Raw genomic sequence first — 24964 nt, forward strand, 5'->3', positions numbered from 1 at the left:
GAAAGAAACAATTAAACAAATCCCCATCTGACCTGTTGCGCCTTAGGGGCTGTCCATAAATTATGTAACACAGTTTTTGGTGATTTTCAAGACCGCCCCCCCCCCTTGTAACACTTTGTTACACTGAAACAAACATGCAAAATGACCCCAAATGTATTATGTAATTTATGGACATTGCCTTAGAGCAGGGGTGGGCAAACCTTTTGGCCCGAGGGCCACATTGGGGTTGCAAAACTATATGGAGGGCCGAGTAGGGAAGGCTGTGCCTCCCCAAACAGCCTGGCCACTGGCCCCTATCTGCCCCCTCCCACTTCCCGCTCCGACTGCGCCCCCTCCCATCCAACCCCGCCGCTCCTTGTCCCCTGACCGCCCCCTCCTGGGACCCCCACCCCTAACTGCCCCCACTGGGACCTCCCCCCCATCCAACCCCCCCGCTTCCTGTCTCCTGACTGCCCTGACCCCTATCCACACCCCCGCCCCCGACAGGCCCCCCTGGACCCCTGACCCATCCATCCCCCCACTCCTTGCCCCCTGACCGCCCCATGCCGGGACCCCACCCCCTATCCAACCCCTGACCCCTATCCACAGCCCCACCCACTGACAGGCCCCCTGGGACTCCCATGCCTATCCAACCACCTCCCTGTCCCCTGACTGCTCCCCAGAACCCTCCCACTCCCTGCCCCCTTACCATGCCGGAGCCAGCCATGCCGCCACCCTGCCTGGCAAGAGCGGTGGGCCAGAGCCCTGCCCGTGCGGCAAGGCTGCGGGGGAAAGGGGACAGCAGGGGAAGGGCCGGGAGCTAGCCTCCCCGGCCGGGAGCTATGGGGCCGGGCAGGGGGGCCGGGCAGGACAGTCCCACGGGCCGTAGTTTGCCCACCCTCTACCTTAGAGTACGCAGGGGTAAATACAGAATACAGCGTAATCTTCTAAGAACCAGTGTCATTCTGCTGAGAACCTAACTCTTAATAAAAAGGATAAAGCAAACTCAAAGCTTCCATCCCAAACCACAGGTCAAATAGTGACGTCTGTCTATCTTTGGCCTTGTTTTTATAAAATGCCTATTGCTGTAGTGTGAAACCGTGTGAAATTTATGTGTTTCATATGTTTTTTTTTCAGCAAAAAGAGGCAACATTTTGATTGTTTTGATCAAATTTTGCTACAAGGATTCTGGTTGTTCAAGCCCAAAACACAATGTTAAATTCAAAGAAGTAACTGAACCAGAAACATGGTTTGCCAAAAGCCATTGCATATCTAACAGCTCTGCCTGCATGCTGCAACGAGCAGCATATCCACACTTGGCGGTTGTAGCATTTCCCTTGGTACACATTGAGTCCCTCAGAACTGTTCTCCATAGATTCTCGCTCAAGGAGCTACCAAAAAGCAAAGCATTGCTTCTTTTTGCAAAGAGCTGCCCAGATTGGTGTCTAACCTGTTGCAGAGCTCTCTGAATGTCAATCCCTTGGCCCCAAGGAACAGCTGGGTTTGCAAGGCAGTCCCCAGCATTCCCACGACGGGAGATGTCGATCCGCTGCCTTCGCAGGCTCTGGAAAGCCTCCGCCATCACCCGAACTCCATCGTAAGTAAGAGCAGATGTGTACTAGAAAAGGAATATGGAGGGGTGTGTTGTCTGTTAGGGTGAGTTGATCTTACAGATATCTGTCTGTTCTTCTCTCAAAAATCAAATAGAGTTACCAGAAGTTCCCATCTAAAGCCTTGCATTATTGTTTCAAGACAATTTATTCTGTTTTCATCCTTCCACGTAATAATTTTCCATACAAGAGCCTCTCCAATGTCTTGTTGACCCCTGGAAATTGGTACCTTGCTTCCCAGAAGACTCTAGACAAGAACATAATTTCCTGCTGCAGAGCTAAAATGGACTTGCTGTCTTAGCCTCCTGTTCTCCTACCTGAATTGCCTTTGAATGACTCTCTTTCTCCTTTCCAGAGAAAAGTACCTTAGTCATAATGCCTGAAGAGTGCTTAGTCTTAACAGACCCATTACCCGAGTCTTTCCACTTAGGTCAAACTGGCCTTCAAATAAATTGTAAAGGGCTACTTTGTGTAATGCATGAAATTTCAGGTGCACAAAAATAAGTTAGCAAAAACCACTCAGGGTAGTCATATATGGATAGCAATCCCTCCTTCCCCTGGCTTTTTAAAAAATAATATGTTGATTAAAACAGAAACTATGGGGGCCAGGAAAAAACCCTAAGCTAGTCTGTGACTATTAAGAATTAAGGCTGGAGTTCACTTTCCCATAATAACCTACTTCTCCAGTTGTTTGTAACTTTCTCAGAGAAATTCCTTTAGGGTTGAAATGCCCCTTGCTGGGTTTTTGCCCCAAAGAGTCAAAGTGTGTGTGTGTGTGTGTAAAGGTTAGAAAAATTGTTCAGTCACTTCAGAGTTCTGTTTGTGTTAGAAATAAAATATTTATGTCCTATACTGTATATATTGATTTGAAATGTTCTGCATGCGTGACAACATCTGAATGGATTTTGTTTACACGTGAGATATAATAAACAAGCCAAGGTTTAAGGAACTTAGCCAGACTTTCTTTTTATAAAAGTGCCAAGGGATCCTTAACTTCCACCTTTAACTGGCGGAAGAATTGGGCAAATGAGACCTCAGCTGGACACATCTCACCAAAGAGAACATTTCTAAGAGCATAGCTGCTACTTCCTCGTATCACAGTGACAGATCTGGGTAGGAGATTGAGATGCTGGAAAATAGGTTGTGTTCTCAAACATGTTAGCTAGCACGTTTGAATTAACATGTTTTTAAATGCGACCTTTTTCCCAAGTCTACGCAAAGCCAAAGTTCTGGACTGAGAACTAAATACTTGAGCTTCCAATTCAGAGGTGAGAATGCTAGCAGCTGAGTTCCACGGACGCTACCTAAAATAAATAGCTTTCAATACCACTTGCCTTTGGCTTCTTCCAGTCAACTCGAGGATGTTCTCTGGCATCACTGTTCTTCCACTGTTGCATGATCCTTGCTGGAACGGTGTCTGTGTAATTCACCAGCTGGAAGCCAGTCACATTTGCTCCGCTCTCTTTGAATTTTACCAGGTCAATGTCCATGAATCCCTAATGGAGGAGAGAAACAAAAGGAGAGGGTCACTGGAAAGGACACAGGCCTAGAGAAAATGGTTTATTTATAAATAATGGGATATCCTGTCTCTGGGTGGATAGTTCTTGGATTTCAGGAAACTTCTGTATCCGTTAATGTGGCAACAATGTAGCCATCCTTCCATCTCTCCAAAATCCTGATTTCAAACCAAAGTTTCTCCTTGAGTTAAACTGAATGAATTTCCATTTCTGCACAGCCAACAGAGGATGCCTGAGTTGGCTGATGACATGCATTTCAATGCAGCAACATGAATAGGCATAGTAACAAGAGCATATTTTCATTAGAGAAGGTTGAATAATGGAAAAAATTATTCCCAAATAATGATTCAATGATTGTGCCAAAATTTGCAGCGAGTATTGGTTGCAACAAATTATTCAGCCAGCTCTAACTTTTATGCACTCAATCAAACATCAATGGGTGGATAATTCACTTTCAAATTATAGTCTTTAAAAGAAGGAGACCAGATGGAACAATAATCTTTCAGTCGAGCAAGAGGTAAATATTCATATTTACCCTGTCACAGGAACAGATCTGTTAAAAAGACACTATCAGGTTATAATATTTTTTGTAATTTTTATTTAAAAAAAACCCCAGTTACCTACATTTTTTTTACTCTCTGAAAGATTTTAACTGAACCCTATTTCTTTATTGGGTTTCCCCCCACACACAAACATCCCTCACACAAGTATATGAGTGTATACCCATATAAATACACACACAATTGTGGTAGAAAGAAAAGGAGGACTTGTGGCACCTCAGAGACTAACCAATTTATTTGAGCATAAGCTTCTGCTCAAATAAATTGGTTAGTCTCTAAGGTGCCACAAGTCCTCCTTTTCTTTTTGCGAATACAGACTAACACGGCTGCTACTCTGAAAGTTGTGGTAGAGTTGCTCACAAGGGCTGCACTGCCAACGTTGCTTTGATTTGATTTTTTTAAAGGAAACCATTGAATCATTCTCTATAAAATAAAAGCAAATAAAGAACCATATGGATTTTGCGGGCAATATAAGGGAAGGGGGAAATAGGTCAAATCTGGGCCCTCTAACTTTAACACTATTCCCTTTAAGACTGAATAGATGATGAACCAGATTCTGGCTCCCCAGTGCTCTCTGGTGCTAACATGGAGCCGATGGGCAGAACTGCAGTGCTTGTGCTTCCCGGGTGCACACGACTCAAAGTACCGCCCACCCCCCAAGCCATTCTGCAAGGAGCATCGCTGGGTAGGGTGGGGCGGGGCTAGTGACCGAACTTGCTGCACCCCCAAAATGGAGGAGTAGGGGCTGCTGTTCAACACATTCCCCAATATTCCCCTCCCCTCCAGACTGTGCCAGTCTGCTTGCCTGTATTCTCCGCAGGCACTTCAGCATCTGGGATTCTCCTCCCCCATCTCTCAACGGTTCTCATGCTGCTGTGACATACAAAGCCAAAATAGAGCCCCCCCTCTGCTCACCAAAACCTGGAACATATGCAATGAAAAATGGTGCTTTTACAGTCTGATACAAAGCCAATGTAAAGATTCTCTTCAGCTTCAATGGGCTTTGGATTGGGCCCTTAAATGGAAACAATTAAAGGAACAGACTCCAAGAACAAGAGATGAGAGGCTATGTCTGACGAAGGAGAATCGTGAATGGTTTAACAGGAGCTTTAAAGACTCCTTCTCTTCCAGCTTTGTGTCAAGAAATTTAGTATCCATCTGCTGCCTCGTTTGGATTTAGAGGTACACATTCTGTACAGATGCTTTAAAAATGTTGTTTTATATTGCTCCTAAGTGCAGTGGTCTAGGTAAAAAAAGTTATTTTTTGAGACACAAATTCCTCAGAATGGTAGGTGAGTACATTTCAATCCCCTTTGTCATCCCCAACACAGGGGTTTCAGAAACCCAGGGCTGTGACAAATGAATAGGGAATGCAGCGGAATACTGTCTGACATCTTAATGCATGTCAGACCAAGTGGTTTGTGACACACAGAGCTCCCAGAGTTCAGAAAGAGTGTCTTAGTAGATCACCAGCTGGCTATCCATGGCTGTAGCCAAATTACACTGTCATTTGGCTTCTGGGATGTGCTCAGGGGAAAAAAAATCCATCAAAGGAAACCCTTGACTGAAAGCTGCTCATAGCTGGGTATCACCAGCGTCTCTTCAGGAACACCATAAAAGCACGAAGAAAAGTCCAAGGTTGGAGCAAGGCACCAACAGGAAGACACTACTGGTATCTGATAAGCGTCTCCAAAAACAGGCAAAAAGTGGACAAGGCATGAAATGGCTTTGCAAACTGGCTAGATGGTGGTGGCTGAGAATACTGTCCTGTCCCCTTTACATTTCCTCCTCTTCTGCCTAAAGGGAGTATTGTTTATATATTATATATAAAAATAAAAAAGCAATGCAAAACCAAAACAGAAACTAAATGTGAGTTAATGGAATTTGCCCTGCAGAACAAGAATCCTCTGCAGAATCAGAGGTAAGATTGAAAGCTTGGGAAAAGAAAAGAAAAGAAAAAAGAAAAAAGAAAAGAAAAGAATGTAAGGCCTGAAGGGACCATTAGATCATCTATTCTGACCTCCTGGAAAGCACGGGCCATTTAATTTCACCCAGTTATCCCTGTATTGTGGACTTGGAGTTTCCATACCTGTGCTTGAGTGTCCACACTGCCTTGTACACCTGGGTTGACCCTTGCTAGACCTGGGTTTCAGAGCCACGCTAATGTGTCCATGCTGCACTATGCGGAATTTCTGACTTGGGTCTGATGTTTGACCTTCATTCACACTGCCAAATGACAGGATTGGATCTGAGTCACAGCAAGACTTAGGCTCTGACCCAACCTCCATAGCAGGAGCCTATGACACGCATCCTGAGAGCTTACTGACCCAAGTAGACTGAATTGTGGGGGGAAGGAAGGGGACTCAGGCTCAAACCTAAGTCAACACTCGGGCTTTGCGTGTGGTGTAGATATACCTAAGTGACTTTCCCAAGGCCCTACAGAGCCAGAGGCTGAACCCAGATCTCCTGAGATGCAGTTGAGTGCTTTAGCCACAAGACCTTCTTTCCTCTCAGTAGCAGACTTTTTGCTTAAGTGAAACTTTACAAAGCAAAACAACTGTTTCCAAATTATGGTAGATCAGACAGATCCAGCTGAATTTAAAGTAGCACCTGTCATCACAAGGTGCTGGGGATTCACTCTGAAGGGAACAAGATGCAGGGTGTTTCAAAACGAGATATGTCTGGTGTCTTCTATTATCTTTGGGCTTGACTTCTTGGGAAAAGCATCTCTCCCCATTCTGGTCACTGTGTATTAATGAAGGGGCTATTTCTAAAGGAGGCCATCTGCACAAGTCCCTTTCCAAGATGTCTTCCAACAGAAGCTACCTTCTTCTCTTCCACACAATCGTTAATGTGTCAGCTCTGATTACGATAGCAAAATATACCTGTCCTCACTGTAACATAAAGAAGAGACAGAGGGAGAAAGAGATGGATTGAAAGAAAGTGAGAGAAAGAGGGAGAGGCACCATCACATAGAAACCCTGATATTCCAGTGTTCTCAGTCTGTTTTGTCTTGGTCCTCTGCTGCAAAGCAGGCTTGAACGTGGTTGGGATCCATCCCCCTGAGGATTGCTTCAAAAAGGGAATCTTTGAGCAGTATGCAGGAACTGTAGTGGTTCCTATGCCACCTCCCTGCCAGCTTTCTGCACTGAAGAGAGATGGGGGCATGGCTGGGGAGTTCCTACACTTCAGTGATCCCTGAATGGTGGAATGGTGGCATAATGCAGAGCAACCTTTAGGGGGCTCTACATTGTAGAAGCAGACTAGCCTGCCACACACATTTGCACTATTCCCATCCTGAGCTGTGCTGGCTTCAAGAAGGCCAGGGTCTAGCAACAGAGGAAGAGGAGCATTTTGTTTCTGGAAGAAACTGGAGTCTGAGTACAAAAGAAAATTGCTGACCAGAGATGTCAAATGAATCCTTTACTCTTCTCACTGCAAAGAATGTAGATTTTGTTACAGTCCTGACCAGACTAATCCATAATCTCTGGATCTATTCCACCCTCAGAGCACTGCAAATTTGAGGGGAACCATGCTGCAAAAACTAACACATTAGAAACAATTAATATATGCAGTCATATTAACGACAATTTGAATCACACATGATGGTGAGCTTTTATTGGCACATGTTTCTCCTGGTAAGCAGTGGTAAGATTGCTCCTCATCAGGGAATTATGCAGAGATTCTTAAATGAGCATGGATAAAACCTCCATAGTATATCCCAGCAGCATGTATTAGTTGGTATATATCCAATAACATAAAAGCTATCTTAGAATGTACGAGTCTTTATTGATAAATATATTGTCTCTTTCTTCTGTAAAGCAAAGCTGCCTCATAAATTCAGCTGTACAGACCTCTCGGAGAGAGGAAACATCTAACTGACACGAAAGCTTATGCTCAAATAAATTGGCTAGTCTCTAAGGTGCCACAAGTACTCCTTTTCTTTTTGCAAATACAGACTAACACGGCTGCTACTCTGAAACCTGACAATTTTAGAAACTTAAAGATAGCCCCAAATACCTCTCTCCAACATAATAACATAGTGTTCACAAGACATGTAGTATTGGAAACTTTATCAGGACCAGAAGCCCGTGCTGTAAATACCCCACTGGAAATCTGCCAAGACATTGGACTTTAAACCTGTTACTGGTGTGGCCTGAATAGAGAGGATCCTGCATCTCCGACCAGTAACAATTTGGGGAGAAGGAAGGGTTAAATTAAAAAGGAATCTTGCTGAAGCTGCTCAGAGGTTTAGAATGTTAGAATTTTAGATCCATGTGAGATGAATTAGTGGGGCAGCCAAAGGTGTATGATAAACGCAGTTTAGCGTATTCTCTATATGTTCTTATACCACACTTATCACCATAGGGACTGAGCCCTGAATCTTATAACATGGACATCATCACACTACCACAGCCACACATATAGCCATTTTGCATATCATGCAGCCTTCTGGAGAGCAGATCTCAGCCTGTATCTTGAAATCTGTGTTCTCTAGTGCCACACTGATATACGCTGATGCAACAACGTGGGAAAAATTCTTACCTTTGCTAAGCTAGAGAAACTGACTTGTTTTTTGCCTTCACTGCCACCCTGGGATATTCTGTCCCACACACACTCACCCAACCATTTCCAAGCCAGGGCATTTTCTAACGAAAGAATCTGGGCTGATGCTCACAAAAGAAAGAACACTTTAGGTGGCAGCAAGCCTTAATGTTTTACCTTTGAGATAGGTCACATGAGTGTCACTTATTTTTAGACAAATGTTCTCCTCTGCCTGACAGAGACCTGATGTTCTGCCACTACCAACAGTGGCCAAGTTAAATCCCTTGGATCAGACACGGAGAAACATGAATCCAAGGTTACGCAAAATGTTAGCAATGTCAAAAGAAATGAATCCCCGGGGTTTCTAAGCTTACTTCTCTGATACTATTGGCTGTGCTCCTCTCTCTGACTTGATAGGCTGATGCTTTTAAAGACAAAGACCAGAACTTAACAAATAAGGCCCACAAAAACAAACAGTTCCTCTACTTGCCAAGCCTTCCTGATCTCTAAAAAGAAGATGTCATAAATATAAAGGGAAGGGTAATCACCTTTAAAATCCCTCCTGTCCAGAGGAAAAATCCTTTCACCTGTAAAGGGTTAAGAAGCTAAAGGTAACCTCGCTGGCATCTGACCAAAATGACCAATGAGGAGACCAGATACTTTCAAAAGCTGGGAGGAGGGAGAAAAACAAAGGGTCTGGGTCTGTCTGTGTGATGCTTTTGCCGGGGACAGAACAGGAATGGAGTCTTAGAACTTAGTAAGTAATCTAGCTAGATATGTGTTAGATTATGATTTCTTTAAATGGCTGAGAAAATAGCTGTGCTGAATAGAATGAATATTTCTGTCTGTGTGTCTTTTTTGTAACTTAAGGTTTTGCCTAGAGGGATTCTCTATGTTTTGAATCTAATTACCCTGTAAGGTATTTACCATCCTGATTTTACAGAGATGATTCTTTTTACTGTTTCTTCTATTAAAATGTTTCTTTTCAAGAACTGAATGCTTTTTCATTGTTCTAAGATCCAAGGGTTTGGGTCTGTGGTCACCTATGCAAATTGGTGAGGATTTTTACCAAACCTTCCCCAGGAAGTGGGGTGCAAGGGTTGAGAGGATTTTTGGGGGAAAGACGTTTCCAAATGACACTTTCCTAATAAAAATAAACCCAGATAAATGTTTGGTGGTGGCAGTGGAAGTCCAAGGGCAAAGGGGAAAATAGTTTGTACCTTGGGGAAGTTTTAACCTAAGCTGGTAAAAGTAAGCTTAGGAGGTTTTCATGCAGGTCCCCACATCTGTACCCTAGAGTTCAGAGTGGGGAAGGAACCTTGACAGAAGAAAACACAGAATACTTTGTACTGGCAAACCTGACTCAGCACGGGAGCAGCTCCTCAGCTGCTGTAAACCAGTCAGCCTAGCTCCAGGAGCTATGCTGATTTAAACCAGGTGAGGATCACGTTTTCGCGGGTTCGCTCAGATGCAGAACAGTTTCATTTTATTTGCGAACACAAAGAGGCAATTCTCTCAAGTGGAAAACAGCCATTTTTTCTGGGGGGAAAAAGCTATTTCTGCAATGAAAATACCCATTTTCCTGCGCCAATGCTTGTAAAATTAAACTCAGTATTTTTGGTGCAGCTTTTTACTGACAGCTAGAGCTGGGCACACTACTATTGATTCATCGAAGTGAGCTCTTTTCCCTGTTCATCACTTGGCTGATGCCCCACAGTTAGGGGACCACTACCCTAAAAGAATGTAGCTGAACAGCAAAGCTGTTTGTTATCACCTTTCAGCATCAGGAGCCATGTGCTAGGATCCAGGAGCGCACACTATGCGTGACACGTACAGCCACGGCGGACATGCTCCTGAAAAGCTTAGTCAGTCTGCAGGCTGGCTGGAAAACAAAGCCTGGGAAGCCTTTTTCTCAGCATAAATTATTTATGGTGCGTGCTGGCTGAGTAGGAAGCCTGCTCATAGCCAGCTCCAATCCCTCGGCCCTTATGCACGGATTAAGAAAACAAACTGCATATAGTAGAAGATTCTGCCTTCTGCCTAGAGACTATGTGACAGAGACATAGCTCAACAGTGAGAGGGAACGGGAAGTTTTTTCTGTCTTAGGTACTTATATAATCCCTGTGACAGGTGGCTGGTCCTGGTCCTTGTAATGGCAGCAGGTCCGGCGGCCCTGTGCCAGAGCAGGTGCTCCCAGCTGGGCCAATTAAAAGGACAGGGATACACCTGGGCTGTGAAGGGTCACAGGGAGTCTTAGTGAGAAGAAGAGAGCTGGAAGGGAACAGGACGGGATGTGAGATGGCACTGACTGAGGGAGAGTGTCAGGGAGAAGCAGGAGCAGGATTGCCAGAGTTCCCTGGGAAAGCCTGAGATGTGAAGGGTGAGCTGAGGACCTGGCTTATTTATTTGAGAAGTTAGACAATAAAACTGCCTTAGAGAGACTATGGGTCTGGCTGTGAGTCATTTGACAGCCGGTAAGAATCTCTACCTTGCCACAATCCCCATTACAGCACTCGAGTGCCTCCATCTTTAATGTATTTAGCCTCACCCCTGTGAGGAAGGGAAGTGCTGATGTGGTTCTAGTCCCTGTTCTGCCACTGGATTATTGGGTGGTCTTGGACAAGTCATGTCGCAGCTCAGTGTATCAGTTTCCCCACCTGTAAAATGGGTATAATGCTACTGACCTCACTTGTAAAGCCCTTGGATATCTACTGATGCAAAGTGCTAGGTAAGAGCTAGGTGTTGTTTTATTCACCATCCCCATTTGGCCACACACACATAAGCAGCCTGAATAACATTATTCCAGGTAAGCTCTTTAGTAAGTGTATGCAGGATTGGGACCTAACCGACTTCAAATAATAATAAAAAAATCAAATACTGCATAAAAGCTGCAGTTAGTTGCCTCTCTAAAACTTGCATCCTTCCTCCAGCGGAACATTAGCATTTTAACTCTAATTATATTGTCTCCACTGAATGCAGGGTCAGTACTGGGCCAGAATGGGGTAATTATGTGTCCATTTTTGTCTTGTAAATTATAGTGTTATTCTGGGACTGAAAGAAAGGCATTTAATTGGTAGTTTAAAGTTTAATTATCAAAGGCCTGATGGTACCTTTTCACAGAAGGAGATGCAGGGGAGCAAAAACTACTGTAAACACTGCACAAGCTTGCTCGCCTGGCTGAGCCAGGAGCCCCCTGCTCCCTTCAGAGGGGATGGGATGTGGCCTGCAATTTGGAGGCTTCGGGGGTCTTGGGAAAGCACAGATCCAAAGGCTACCTTCAGGGGTGGTCTTTTCCTCCAGGGTCACCCTCCCTGCTCTCGGAGGTATAAGCAGCAAAGCTGAGTTAATACTCTTCTAACAACACTAGTTTGGGTGTGGCACTACTCTAGTTTCCCTGTGGATGTGGGGATAGTGGCAGCTCCCCTCCTACCACGTCACCTCCTCCCATGCCCACAGAGCCCCGATGATAGGATGTGTGCAAAGAAGGACTTTGGCAAACTCTCAGAGAGCTGGCAACTTACGGCACAGCTGCTGTAACTTTGTCACCATCCACTGTATCCCCCTGTCTCTGTTCTCCACCTCAAGAGGGGAGAAACCAGACCCAGGTCCTCTCTTTGAACACCTGACAGGCCTTCCATAGGAGGTTTTTGACACTGAGTGCATAACAGTTTCATAGCTATAGGTTATTGGAAGAATAAAGGGATCTCAGCATGTTGCCATTAACAACAGGGGCTCAGAAGGCTCCGGGGATGCTAATGGGATCCAGAACACGTCACTTCTGGGACACAAATTCAAATGCAGTTCAGGCTGGTAGAGAATGAAAGTCATTTCCCCCAGCTGACAGCCGCTCCTAGGACTAGATGAAACAAGTTGGGAGATCTGAATCCAGAAACCAGCTACTCAGGACACAAAAAATATTACCACAGAATTGGCATTAATTATCACCTAGTGGCAGCTTGGAAGAGAGGTCAAAGAATGAATGAGTCTGGAGACAAAACAAACTTCTCACCCCTGGAGATTGTCTCCCCACATCATGGCTGACACGCCGTGGGAGGGACGCTCATATTTTTGGTACCCGTACAGTGGAGAAATAAAGGTCTTCGGTCTCTATGACCGTTAAAGCTGGATCTTTAAACAGGCACAATATTCACTAACAACAAGAAAATACCAAGCAGAAAACCCACAAAAGAGGCGATAAGAAAAACAATATCCAACTCACCAAATTTGCTAGAATGTAGTGGTATCCTATTCCATTTTTTTCAAGCTTGATGATCTGTAATGTTAGAAATGTTTCATTTAGCACATCGTTTATGCTAACAAATAAAGAGAGCATGGTTTAGCTGGTTACCGCCTGCTCTGTAATCCCCCCGCACCTTCCCAGTTATACTTTAAATAAGACAGTTGGTGTGAGAACAGAGTCACAGTAAAAGGTAGATGAGCAAAGCCTTCCTAAGTGGTATTAAAGTGCTGTGAAATCAGCATCTGCAAGTATGAAATGAGGCAAAATAAGTTCATCCACCATATCCCACAAGCAGGGAGAGCAAAGGATCTGAGTCTAGAAACATCATGTGGATTCAGGAGGTGAGACACAGTTGGTTACCATCATCTATAGGAATATAGGGGTCCCCATAGGGAACCTATTGTTCTATGAATGCCAGAAAAACACCAAATGTTATTTCCAAAATATTTGTGGCGTTGTACACTTTAAACCACCCATATGTTGCCGGATTCAGACCGCGCCAAATTTAGTGCAACTCAGACTTAAGTACTGTGGGCCTGATCCTCTAGTACACTGGGGCTGTTGCAGGCCACTTGCCCAGTGTAAAGCTGCCTGGAGTCAAGCAATCAGTCAATGGAAAATCCCTTTAGTCAAGTGTGTGTGTTGAGATGATATATACATAGACTCATAGACTTTAAGGTCAGAAGGGACCATTATGATAATCTACTCTGACCTCCTGCACAATGCAGGCCAGAGACTCTCACCCACCCACTCCTGCAATAAACCTCTCACCTATGTCTGAGCTACTGAAGTCCTCAAATCAGGGTTTAAAGACTTGAAGGTGCAGAGATTCCTCCAGCAAGTGACCCGTGCCCCACGCTGCAGGGGAAGGTGAATATATACATGGTGCTGCTATAAAGATATCTAGAGCTCCTTACAGCCTCTCTCCCCTGATTCTTGGGACATCTGGGCTCAGTCTGTTTCAATACTTCTTAATCGATACAATTGTTTAAAGGCCCATAACGTTTTCGGGTTTCCTTGTCAGCAGAAATGTTTCTGTTGCCTTCATTGCTAGCAAATGGGCCCTGCTTAATGGCTGATTTTTTAGCTGCTCTATTTCTCATCATTTTGCTTGGTCTGTGGATTCCCATGAGTGGAGTTCAGTTCTTACCATGTTTCTAAAGCCAGAGATCACATCACTATATAATCCAAACCATCTCCAGAAAAAGCCCAGTTAGTAAAAAACAAACACCGTGCCCCAAGAGTTGCCAGTTACTGCAGGGAACCATGTGCTGTTTGGACCAGGCATTTTAGCAGGCAAAACAACACCTCACTTCCATGGTGCTGTGAACTGATTGTGAATTACCAGCAGAACTATCAGTGCTCAGGTGTCCGTATGCAAGACTGTTCAACAAAACCAGATAAAGACCCCTGCTGTTATAATTGTCACCAAATGCATTTGTAATGATTGAACACTTGTTCCTGTGCAACTGATTCATCTGCCTTAGCCTTTCATAGCAGAAGTGCTCTTGTATAACATTAAAACTTGCCAGACTCCCTATGCTAATATCCCTGCCTCAATTAGCACTGCTGGAGAATACATTTGTTAACACTTTTTGATACAAATAAGTTAGCCTCCATCACCTTTCACGTGGCACAGTTCTCCTGTGGGAGATCATTAAATATGACTGAAGCAGATGAGTCTGAACTGCTCTAGGTCAGAGTAATCCCTCAGAGGAAACAGATTTCTTCTACGTACATGCACGCTCAGAGTCGTAGGATTTGTGATTCAGGGGCTAGATTTGGGGAACAAAACCAGAATGCTGTGCCCCCTTCTACTTAGTCAATTGAGACACACCTGTGCAGTAAGTCCCCCTCTTCCACGGATGTACCTGGAAACTATCAGAGGGATAAGCCGTGTTTAATATGTGGAAAGGCTTGCCAGAGCTGAGACCCGGCACTGCTAGGCTTGGCAGCTCATTGCCCCGTTACCTTCGGCTTGCTGCATCAGTTATGAAAGTAAAAATAACTGCTTGAGCCCTGACACCTTTTTCATTACAAATTAAGCTTGGGGTATACGGTGGGACCAGGAGCTATGATCTCATGCCCCAGTGTCCCCCAGCTATTAAATAGGAGAATAGAGGGTGCTGGTTCCTTGCACCAAAAATGCCCCTATGTGATTTTATTAGGTGTCAGAGTCAATTAATTGGAGAGGGATACAGACCAGCTTTCACTGAGCTGTGAACCTACCGACTCATACACACAAATTATGCATCTTGCCTCCTGTGTTTTACACAGTTATTTGCTACCTTAATTTATTTTAAAGGGCTTGCTCAGTTCTAATGCTTTTAGACTGGGGTGGCAAGCTGAGGTTATAATAACATTTATCACTTAGTCTGAACATGGAACGAGGCAGCGTCGGGCTGCATGCTGATGGCTCGCTTGGGCCATCCAGGTTCGATTACCCACTTCTTAATGGGCAGAGTTTGACGTCTATTAGAAAGAAATTCTCTCTGAGAGTGATACAGCGGGGAGGAGAAGTTTCCAGTTACTCATTTTAATGAGCATCAGGGAAGAAATGACATAGCGCTTTGATGGAATGCAAACACTTCTTTATCCCATTAGGACAACACCGTATGGCCCAGCGGATATCCTGCCACCAGCCAGCAGGGCTGGCTCATCAAAGATGGTTACCTCAGCATAGATAAATCATGCCCTGCAACAGACATGGGTGAGAGAAAAATCAGGTTGGTTTCTCACATGCCTGTAACCCTTGAGGGAAGATTTCTTTCAGAACTGAGCTCTGAAGAACTCGGCCACAGTGACATGAAAGGCAGCAGCAGCGGTGTGTGCTGGGCCTGGGAGAAAGAGAGCAAGCGCGTGAGTGTGCGTGGGACGGAGACTGCTGTTCGAGGGATGTCCTCCGTTCTCTGTTCAAGAGGGACCAAAAATTCACAGCCACCGAACGGGGTAACAGGATGGCGTGTGCATGGGGTGGGGGGATGTGCTGAAATATCAGAGAGAGGCTAAGGTGAATGCCTGAACACCTCATCGCACAAAGAGAGTGAGACAGAAAGTGCAGACATCTGTAAACAGGACTTGCTGGTGCAGTGAGCGAATAGACTAGCTGTTGACCGCCGGTGACCTGGGTTCAAGTCGGAGCTGAAGTCTCCCTGGTACATTTGCATGTCATGGACCACCCACTAGCTAGCAGGCCCTGCTGAGGCTGGAATAGTTGGGGTATTTCAGGTCTTGTTTAAAATGCATTAGCAGAGCTCTCCATGGGCTCAGGATTAGAATAGCCAGAGGCGCTGCTGGTAAAGATGGAATTGAGTGACAAAAGCCTGCACACCACCCGCCTTACTATGACAGATCCTGTCCTATTTTCATGAGCACAAAGACCCTATGCTGTGAGGGTGCTCTGTCCAGCTGGGTCATATTTCCCAGAGCTCAGTTCCCAGTTAGCCACCAGACTAAGTAGACAGATTTCCAAAAGCGCTCAGCATGCTGGGTGTTGAGCGCTGGCCCTAAAGCCACGTCTCCCCAAGAACAAACTGTCATTTCTATTTGGAAATTTACATTTTCTATTACAAGGGGCACTTCTGAACCTCCTGCCACTGGTGGCCATTTTAGTGGCAAACAACACCATTTAAGGGACAAGGGAGTTTGGGTTAAGAGAAGAGAAGCCGGAGGGCAAGACATTGGAGGTGGGGGACAGAAATTTGTCAGTGAAAAGTTCTGTAGTTTTCTTTTGTACCTACCAAAGTTCACATTTTGGGGGCATTTCATGAAATTGAGGGCAAAGCATAAAAACAAATGAAAATTACAATTTTCAGTTTCAATGTGAAAATTTTTCTTCACCCAAATGAAATTGTGAATTTACAAATGCAAACCTTAAAAAATCTTGAGGTTTCTCACTATAAAATAGGGCCATTTTAAAGTAAACACATATTACATTTTGGGTGGTTTGTTTTCAAAGGTGGGTCCATTTTACAAAATTGAAATAAATATGTAAAATCTACAGGCTTTTAAATTTTGTTGTAAATAGTTTGCTCGGCCCTAATTATACAAAAGTTTCCTTCTTGCTTCAATATCTGATGTGGTTTAAAATCAAAGACGAATTTTTCTGTGAAACATGAAGACAATGTTTAAGTAGAGAAGCTCTTCAATAAACCAGCATTGAAAGAGAAAGCAAAGAGGTTTTGCTGAACACACTGCAAGAAATGCCCAGACAAGCCATCATTATTGCTGAAAAGCAGATAAATACTGTAAGAAGTAAACTCGGCAAGGAAGGAAAGATGCTATTGAACTGTTTAAGTGTGTGTCAGATACTCAGGGCAGATTGGGTCTTATATGGCTTTCGCCAGATTTTCATTGTCTAGGACATGTCAAGAAACGCTATGCCTGCTCTGTGGCTAAAGAAAGGACTTTACTCTCCAGAACAGTTAATCTGGCCCCTCTCATGAGCACTAACCTCATGTAGTGGCAAATCCTACTCTGTTATTATTTATGATGTTGATGCACCTAGCAGCCTCAGTCAAGAATTGGGGCCCCGTTGGCCTAGTCTGAAAACCCAGCAAATGAAAAGACAACCCTTGCTCCAGGTAACTTACAGTCTAAATAAGAGGCAAGAGAAAATGACAGGTGGCTACAACAAACAGAGGGGGAAAGCACAAGATAACAGAGAGACAATTACAATAAGCATGATAAGCAGTGGACAACACACCAGCTGTCTAGGCATTGTCAAATGTTTTGTATGCACCATGCAGAGGTGTGGAAGGCCCTAGCGGTAGCTCTGGGGGAAGGAGTTGGGGCTGGATTTGAGGAAACTGAACAGATAGATGAAGGAGAAGTCCTTGTGCATCATTCGGGAGGTGGGTGTGAGGACTGGAGGCAGGGCAGCGGAAGGAGAGATGGGCCAGGGCGTTCCCAGCTCTGATTCACAGATCCATCCCATGCCCATTTCTGAATCCAGAGGAATAAAATGAAGAATGAAGAGGCTAAAACAATGATAATGTCTGTGCACCAAGACCTGAAGAGTCAGAGGGCTGCACAGAACCACCTCTCTGGGGGTGAGACAGTTGGTGTATTGGGCTCTGCAAAGGAGTCAGACAATTAACTGCAGGAAAAATATTGTGGAGCAGCACAGCTGACTCAGCAGCTCCAGAGAAATCCTAGGTTTCCTCCAGCTCTACAGTTTCTTCTGTATAATAAAGGCGAGAGTGTCCTGGGCTCAGTGGGCCCATCCTGCTGTGATTCACACTCCCTTCATAAGTGCCCTTCTGCAGTGCACCATGGATAAAGGGAACAAGGAAGAGAACTTATCCAGGAGAAACAACGAGGCCCTTAACACAGGCAAGTCCCCTCCCGGAGCCTGTTGCCAGCACAACCTTGCCCAGGATGGCGTTCAGCCGCTCCGTCTCGCAGTCCACCACCACCAGCCGTTCCTTTTTCTTCTCCAGCTCCTGGAAGAGCATCCTGTAGCCCTCTTCTGTTGTAGTCAGGATGTTGACAGCTGTTACCTGCCAGTTCTTCTCGGCAGCTGTGTCCAGCACTTTTTGTAGGACTGACAAGCCTGGAGAAAGAGGGGAACAGTGAGGGAGTCAGGATTTAGTTCTTGTGTGTTAGCCTTTTCTTTTTTCCCTTCTACTGGCCTGTGCGGGAGCCTGTAGTCTTGGGTCATGCAGCATCATGAGACCCCAGCAAAACTCCAGCAAGCTTTTAAAACTCAAGCATCCTACCCAAGCCGAACTACATTATAGTGACTTCTTCTGTGCCTTCTTTCCGACTATTGCAGAACAACAAGATATTATATCCGTATTTCACATTTATAAGTCACGCCACTCAGAATAGCCCTCCTCCATCTGTGGCAGCGTGGTCTGGTAGATAGGGCACTGAACTGGGACTCAGACTTGGGTTCTAATCCTGGCTCTGCCACTAACCTGCTGTTTGACCTTGGGCAAGTGGTTTCACTTGTGTGACACTCTTTCCAGTCCCACCCTTTATCAGTTTAGACTGTAATGTTGGGGTCAGGGACTGTCTCTCTATGTGTTTGTACACACAGTGGGGGCCTGATCTCAGTCTGGGACTCCAGGCACTGCTATAATTCAGGTTTCCACCTGTCCCGATTACCCCTTTTTTGAGGTAACTGGGAAGTCTGTCAGGGTACTCAGCCCACACAGCCAGCTGTCAAGTTTTTTGGGCTCAGGATTACTCTGTATGTCCCAGGTTTTTGTACCTCAGAGGTGGCACTCCTGACTGTAATTTAAATAATTATAATAAACTTCTGCACTTCCAGTGTCAAACACAGGTGGCGCTATGGTGACACCTGTCGGGGCACTCAGATCTGCAGCACGCCTGCTGCACGGAGGGGAGGAAGAGCCTGTTGTCAAGAGCAGAGGACCCCATTTGCAGTGCACAATGGGTCCTACAAAATCCAGATGCTACGCTATGTACTCCTGAGTGCCACCTACTGGCATTTGATCTATTAACTAACTATTTACATATGCACAGAGCACTCCTCTAATGGGTGCCAGGGCATGATAGATGGAAACAGTGGATTCCAGTTTGTTTGCACAACCTCCTAGGTGCTATGTAACACAGAAATAATCATCTCATTTACAGATAAACATAGGCAGTAAGTCAGAGATATGGTCACCCTCTAAATGAGATGTACTTATTTAGCGTATTAAGGGTAACAGCAGCAAATACATACATTGCACCCCTGCCCTGGAATGCTTTACAAACATCAGTCATTTAAGGGCTCACTTGTGTGTTAGATGCACAGCCCCGCGTTGGAAATGTGTGTAGTTAACACCAGTGTGAAGGACAGAGGTGTGTACCTGCTGCTGCACTCCTCTGGGAGCTAAACACACATACCCTACCCCCATCCCCCGCTGGCATGGGCAGGCATGACCCTGCCTCTATCCTTTGTCTCTTGCGGCAGCATGCCCTGCCCAGGGCCTCTCAGGGGAGCGGTTCCTCCTCTCCCCTGCCTGAGGGCACAGACTGCACTGTGAAAAGCCCTTGTGTACATGCTCATGCGTAAGGCCCCACCAAGTCTAAGCCTCGCAACACTCCTGTAGTTTTGTAGCCATCTGAGAGATGGGGAAACAGAGACAGAGCAGGTAGGGCACTTGCCTAACATCAGACATGAAGTTCATGACAGATCTGAGTAGAGAACTCAGTCACCATGTTTTAACCAACAGATCCCACTTCCTTCTATGCATTTATTTACCCGCAGAGCAATGATACCATTTGTTCCTGTTTTGGAAAAAAGGGTTATTAACAGCAAATTTAGTATCTAGATAATTGGTTCCTAGAAGCTCAATGACTCTCGTTAGTAATTGACCGGTGTTCACTTAAAGCAGGGAGCTCAGAGAGTTTTCCAAACTATCCCAGCTGCGCACGCAAATTTCATGCTTGTGTGTGCAAACGGGCATTTGACAGGCAGTTACCCATTGTGCCCTAAGTGCCAATTGCACAAATGGGGGGTTCCCAGAGGCATCAGGTTAGGCAGACAGCTTAAAAACAGGATCCTGAGTAATCACCTCATTAAATCTAAATCATTGCCCGATTTGACATCCAAACCACTTATGCTTGGGCTATTCTCCCTAGGGAGCCGTCGTCCGTTCTGCCCGGGGTGACAAACAGACATGCTCCGCCCACTCTGCCCGGTCACTCGCCACTCACCCCGGTCAGCATCGTAAATGTACACAAACTTCTGCCAGCTGTAGTGTTCGATGATGTTGATGAGGGCATCCTGAAGCTCTGGGCGCAGCTGGAGGACGAACTGGTTGGAGGTGTCGACGGGGAAGCTGGGTGTTATGAAGCAGACATGGAGTGCCCCGCAGAAGGATGTGAGCATGTTCACCGTCTTCCTGTCGTAAAACCCAAAGATGGCATAGACGCCCTTGGAGAACTGCGAGCAGACTGGAAGGGGGAGAAAGAGATGGTCAGGGGAGCTAGGCAAAGAAGCCCAATTTCTGAGGCAAGCCTCTGTTGCTCTGGACTATTCATCCCTCTGTCTGGGCACATAAGCTGATATAGCCATTCTGCACTGCATTCAGTTAGGGAGCCAGGAGGTGGGGGATGCCCTGCCCTTTAACTCCACATGCCTTCTCTAGCTCTGAATTCATCTTAGATGACACTGCGAGAGAGAACGCGTCTGCTGCTCTCCCGCCGCTCCCTTGCAGACACTGCTCACGCGAGGGTGGACTTCAGGGATGGAACTCAGGAATTGCTGGCTCCCTAGCACTGAGCAAAGGGCAGTCCCTGCCACATGAGAATTGGGGCTTACAACTGCTGTAGATGGTGACATAGGCACACACAGATGAAGGTGGGTCATTCCATCCAGTAGAGAGCACTGGCACCCTAACTGGTACAGTCTGTACTCCCCACCCCCAAGTCCAGCCAAGCTTGTCAAAGAGCATTGAAGAGTTCAGACCCTGCACTTTGGTAACTATCTATAATGTACCTTTGGCCATCACAAACAATATACGGTTACAATATGCACACACACAGCATAGATGATATAGGGTAATGCTGAATTGCATTACACTGTGCATATGTGTGTCAAACACACGGAGCCAAGGCTAGGTTTATAACCCTTTATGTCCATCTATGGGGGCTGTACTGCCATTGGCCCCACATTAGGAAAATCACTGTTGCCATGGTTAGACACTCACAGTGGCCCACAGCAGCTCTGCATTCAAGTCTGGTGCTGGCCCAGAAGGAAATGGGAAGTGCATGAAAATGAGCTCCCTATGCCCAGGACAACCACGGATCGGGACCCTTTCATCTCCCTACAGAGGCTAGTGTAGGTCTTGGCCTGGAATATGTGCTCACTGCCCCTCGGGAGCTGCCTGCTATTGTGTGTGTGTTGGGGGGAGACAGAGAAGTTCAGGGACCATGGGGGATCAGCTAGAGGCCCCCCCAAACAAGGTAGCTTTTGAGTAGAGGGCTCCAGAGGCTGTGCTTTCCTTTCCCCAAATGACGGGGTTCGAGCCGAGGAGCCCCCCCCACCCCTGCTCTTCCTTGGGGATGGCGGCTGTGAAACAACTGGCTGGCTAAGATGCCTTGTGGGGGTGCCGAGACTGCTCAGCCCTGTTGTGTCATCCTCAACTTAGCTGCCTGTTCAAGGATGTCAGGGACGGCACTGCCTCCTTCCAGCCCAACTCCTCAGCAAGCCCCCTGCCACGCCTGGGGGGAGGCGGAGGAGTCATTGGCTACTTCTCTGGAGAGGGACGCTGCTGAGAGGGGCTTCTCACTAAGGAGCTGGCTGGTTCTCATGGACACCGCATCCGGCCAGGCCACAAAGCCACGAGGGCAGAGTTCAGCCCACGGACATTGCTTTAAGTTATTGCAAACTGGCCTGTTTTCAATGTCTGCTACACACCTCAATCCTACTTCACGCTCCAAGCAGTCAGGGGGCCCTCGGGTTCCTAGTATCTTTTGTACCTGGGGAGGCCTATATGCCTGTTTCCATGCATGCAGATCTGGTCACCCCATCTCAAAAAAGATATATTGGACTTGGAAAAGGTTCAGAAAAGGGTAACAAAAATGATTAGGGGTATGGAACGGCTGCCGTATGAGGGGAGATTAAGAAGACTGGCACTTTTCTGCTTGGAAAAGAGACGACTAAGGGGAGATATGACTGAGTTCTATAAAATCATGACTGGTGTGGAGAAAGTAAATAAGGAAGTGTTATTTATACCTTCTCATAACACAAGAACCAAATGAAATTAATAGGCACCAGGTTTAAAACAAACAAAAGGAAGTATTTCTTTACACCACGCACAGTCAACCTGTGGAACTCCTTGCCAGAGGATGTTGTGAAGGCCAAGACTATAACAGGGTTCAAAAAAGAACTAGATAAGTTCATGGAGGATAGGTCCATCAATGGCTATTAGCCAGGATGGGCAGGGATGGTGTCCCTAGCCTCTGTTTGCCAGATGCTGGGAATGGGCGACAGGGGATGATTCCCTGTTCTGTTCATTCCCTCTGGCATTGGCCACTGTTGGACAACAGAATTCTGGGCTAGATGGACCTTTGATCTTAACCAGTATGGCCATTCTTATGTTCTTTTGCTTTCGAAGGCTGGGGGTGGGGAAGGCTAGATCAGGAGATGGTGGCCTGGAAGTTCACCATGACTAGCCCGTCAGGGTGTGTGTCAGCTCTTGGTTTCTGATCTTAGCAGTTACTGGTGCTGCTATGCAGTATGGGAGGTTGCTGTCTCATGTCGATGGCCTCCTTAGGAGAGCACTTAATGAGATTGTGGGAGCTGCTGGAAACCTGCCTCAAGATTTCAGTGAGGCAGAGAGAGCAGCCCACACTGTGGGTTGTAAAGCTCAGTCCCAGACACAGTCAGACTCATTTAATATTGCTCCTGTTTATGGCACATTCCAGTTATTATCAATACATCTCGAAGCCCCAGGCACTGAGAGTGACAGCATTTCCCACTGTCAGAACTCCTGGCACTAGCATTTCCTTCCCTTGTCACTCCATGTCTTAAAGACCCCTTGGCGGTGACATTTACACTGACTCAAGGCTTCACGCTGCCCCATGTTAAATAAAGGAGGAGGAGCTGATGTGACAGCTTCATTTTGGGGTCCCCTGGCAAACCCCTGCACGGTCCTCAGGAATCGCATGATCTGCTTCTAGACTGGTGACAGGCAGCATTGTGTATTCCATGTGTCCCAAGGAGGACTGAGGGTGGGGATCAAGAGTCATCCCCAGATAGTCTTACTCCTGAGCTTACCATTGCCCCCCCGCCCCCGATAAACTCCATGTCACAGGAATTACCAGGCTGGATCAGACCATACAGCTCTGGAGCCCATCTCAGACAGTGCCCTGCCCCAAATGATTCAGAGGAAGGTGCAAGAAACCCTGCAGCAGGCAGATGTGGGATAATCTGCCCCACCCCTATATAAATCTCATCCTACCCCCTAATAGCTAGAGATTGGTTTCATCCCTGAAAACAGGACTTTCACATCCCTTTCCAAAGTCTATTTTTGTTAGCATCAACTACGGATATTCTCCTTCCTATGTATAAGCAGTGGCAGTCCAGCATATCCCCACCATACTAAGCCAAACACAGCCCTGCGAGGGAGAGGCTGTTTAAGGTATGAAAATCAGACATCTCTCTAGAAGGCTGAATTGAACATCATGACAATCCCAGCACCCACTCACCCCAGTGCCACCGCTGGGACACCCTCGAAGCACTCATCGGAACAAGAAGAAAACAGTTCATTGATAAAAGAAACAGACTAGCTGACTCAGACTCTGGATCTGATGAAGTTTTGCAAGGAAAGCCCAGGATTTCAGGACTCATTTCAGTCTGGCTACCACCATGACTTTTCCCATTCTGATATGCTCAGGAAGGGTGTGAGACTGGAAACCACTGACCTGATGCCCTAATAGTTAGCAGGTGGCAGATGGATACATCTCTCTCTGGTCTTTCATTGGAGGACGGTGAAAGTTTTGTCATGCTTCAAGTGACAAGCCAGGTAAATGTCTAACCCACCCCACAATCATGGAGACTCAGATGACAGGTCAAAGTGACTTTTGACCCAGGGATGTCAGCATGTCATGCTAACACTTTAAACATCTGCTGGATTTTCTTATTGTTTTGTATCTGTATTACAGTGCTGCAAGAGGCCCCAAACTGAGATCAGGGCCCTGTTGTGCATAAACATCCTAAGAGACAATTTCTGCCCCCAAAGAACTTACAGTCTAAAGAGAGGAGACAGACAATGGATGGCAGACAGGAAGAACTGTTAGTCCCATTTTGCAGATGGGTGTGCAGTCCCCACTCCACATGCACATGGTAGGGGTGTGAAAGGGTCCGCGCTAACTTGAGCAATTAGGGAGAAGGCAGACCGTGGAGCTAGCCCCAGAGCCCTGGCTGGCTAGAGGACGGGGAGGAAATCCTGCAGCTTCCAGCCCACGTTCCCTTGGAGGAGAGGAATCCCATTCCAGAGCAGAATCTCAGCCCTGTCCAAATGGGACCAGAGGATTGGTTGCTGGCCACCTGGTCGGCTCTGGACCAATCTGCTGGCACAGGAGTTGCGCTAGAGAGAGATGTCAGATCACATGCTGTTGCTACTGCTGGAGGGAGCTGCCCCAAACACAGCCAGAACCTGGGGCTAGGGCTTTGGCCCAGTGAATACACCAGGGTCAAAGCTACAGCCAGGCTGAAGGAGCAGCCTTGACTCAGCAGAGGTGTTCTGACCACCATGGTGACGGATACCAGTGATGCAGCAGACTGCAACTCCCCCTCTGAGCTCGCCCCATGCCCAAGCACTAGCAGCCATTGCAGAAGGAACCCTGACTGGGGCTGGGGGCAGTTTGGATGCCTGAGGGAGTATATTTAAGCGTTAGAGACTCAGTACAATTGTAGTATTGCTCGCGGGTGTATGCATGACCCTCGCCCCCATGTAGGAGCCCTTAATGGTCTCTTGCACTAACTGAGGCTTGTCCATGGTCAGACAAAAGCATTAGGGTTGTATCTGAATGCAGCATTTATTCATGGTA

The 24964-nt window shown here is 46.3% G+C and overlaps 1 protein-coding gene across 3 annotated transcripts in view; it reads right to left on the reverse strand.

Annotated features, from left to right (window-relative positions):
* Nucleotides 1-24964, reverse strand: part of GRIA1 (glutamate ionotropic receptor AMPA type subunit 1) — a 155673-nt gene that overhangs the window by 55958 nt on the left and 74751 nt on the right. For all 3 annotated transcript variants that reach the window (XR_012640486.1, XM_074960254.1, XM_074960253.1), the window contains exons 3-7: nt 20123-20362; nt 17821-18005; nt 12431-12484; nt 2924-3085; nt 1430-1597 (exon numbers count right to left, since the gene is read on the reverse strand). Coding sequence is in view for 2 of the 3 variants with exons in the window: in XM_074960254.1 (XP_074816355.1) it covers nt 1430-1597; nt 2924-3085; nt 12431-12484; nt 17821-18005; nt 20123-20362 (809 nt within the window). In the remaining variant the exon portion in view is untranslated. The remainder of the gene's footprint in view (nt 1-1429; nt 1598-2923; nt 3086-12430; nt 12485-17820; nt 18006-20122; nt 20363-24964) is intronic.

The sequence above is a fragment of the Natator depressus genome, chromosome 8, assembly GCF_965152275.1.
Source record: "Natator depressus isolate rNatDep1 chromosome 8, rNatDep2.hap1, whole genome shotgun sequence".
Lineage (NCBI taxonomy): Eukaryota > Metazoa > Chordata > Testudines > Cheloniidae > Natator > Natator depressus.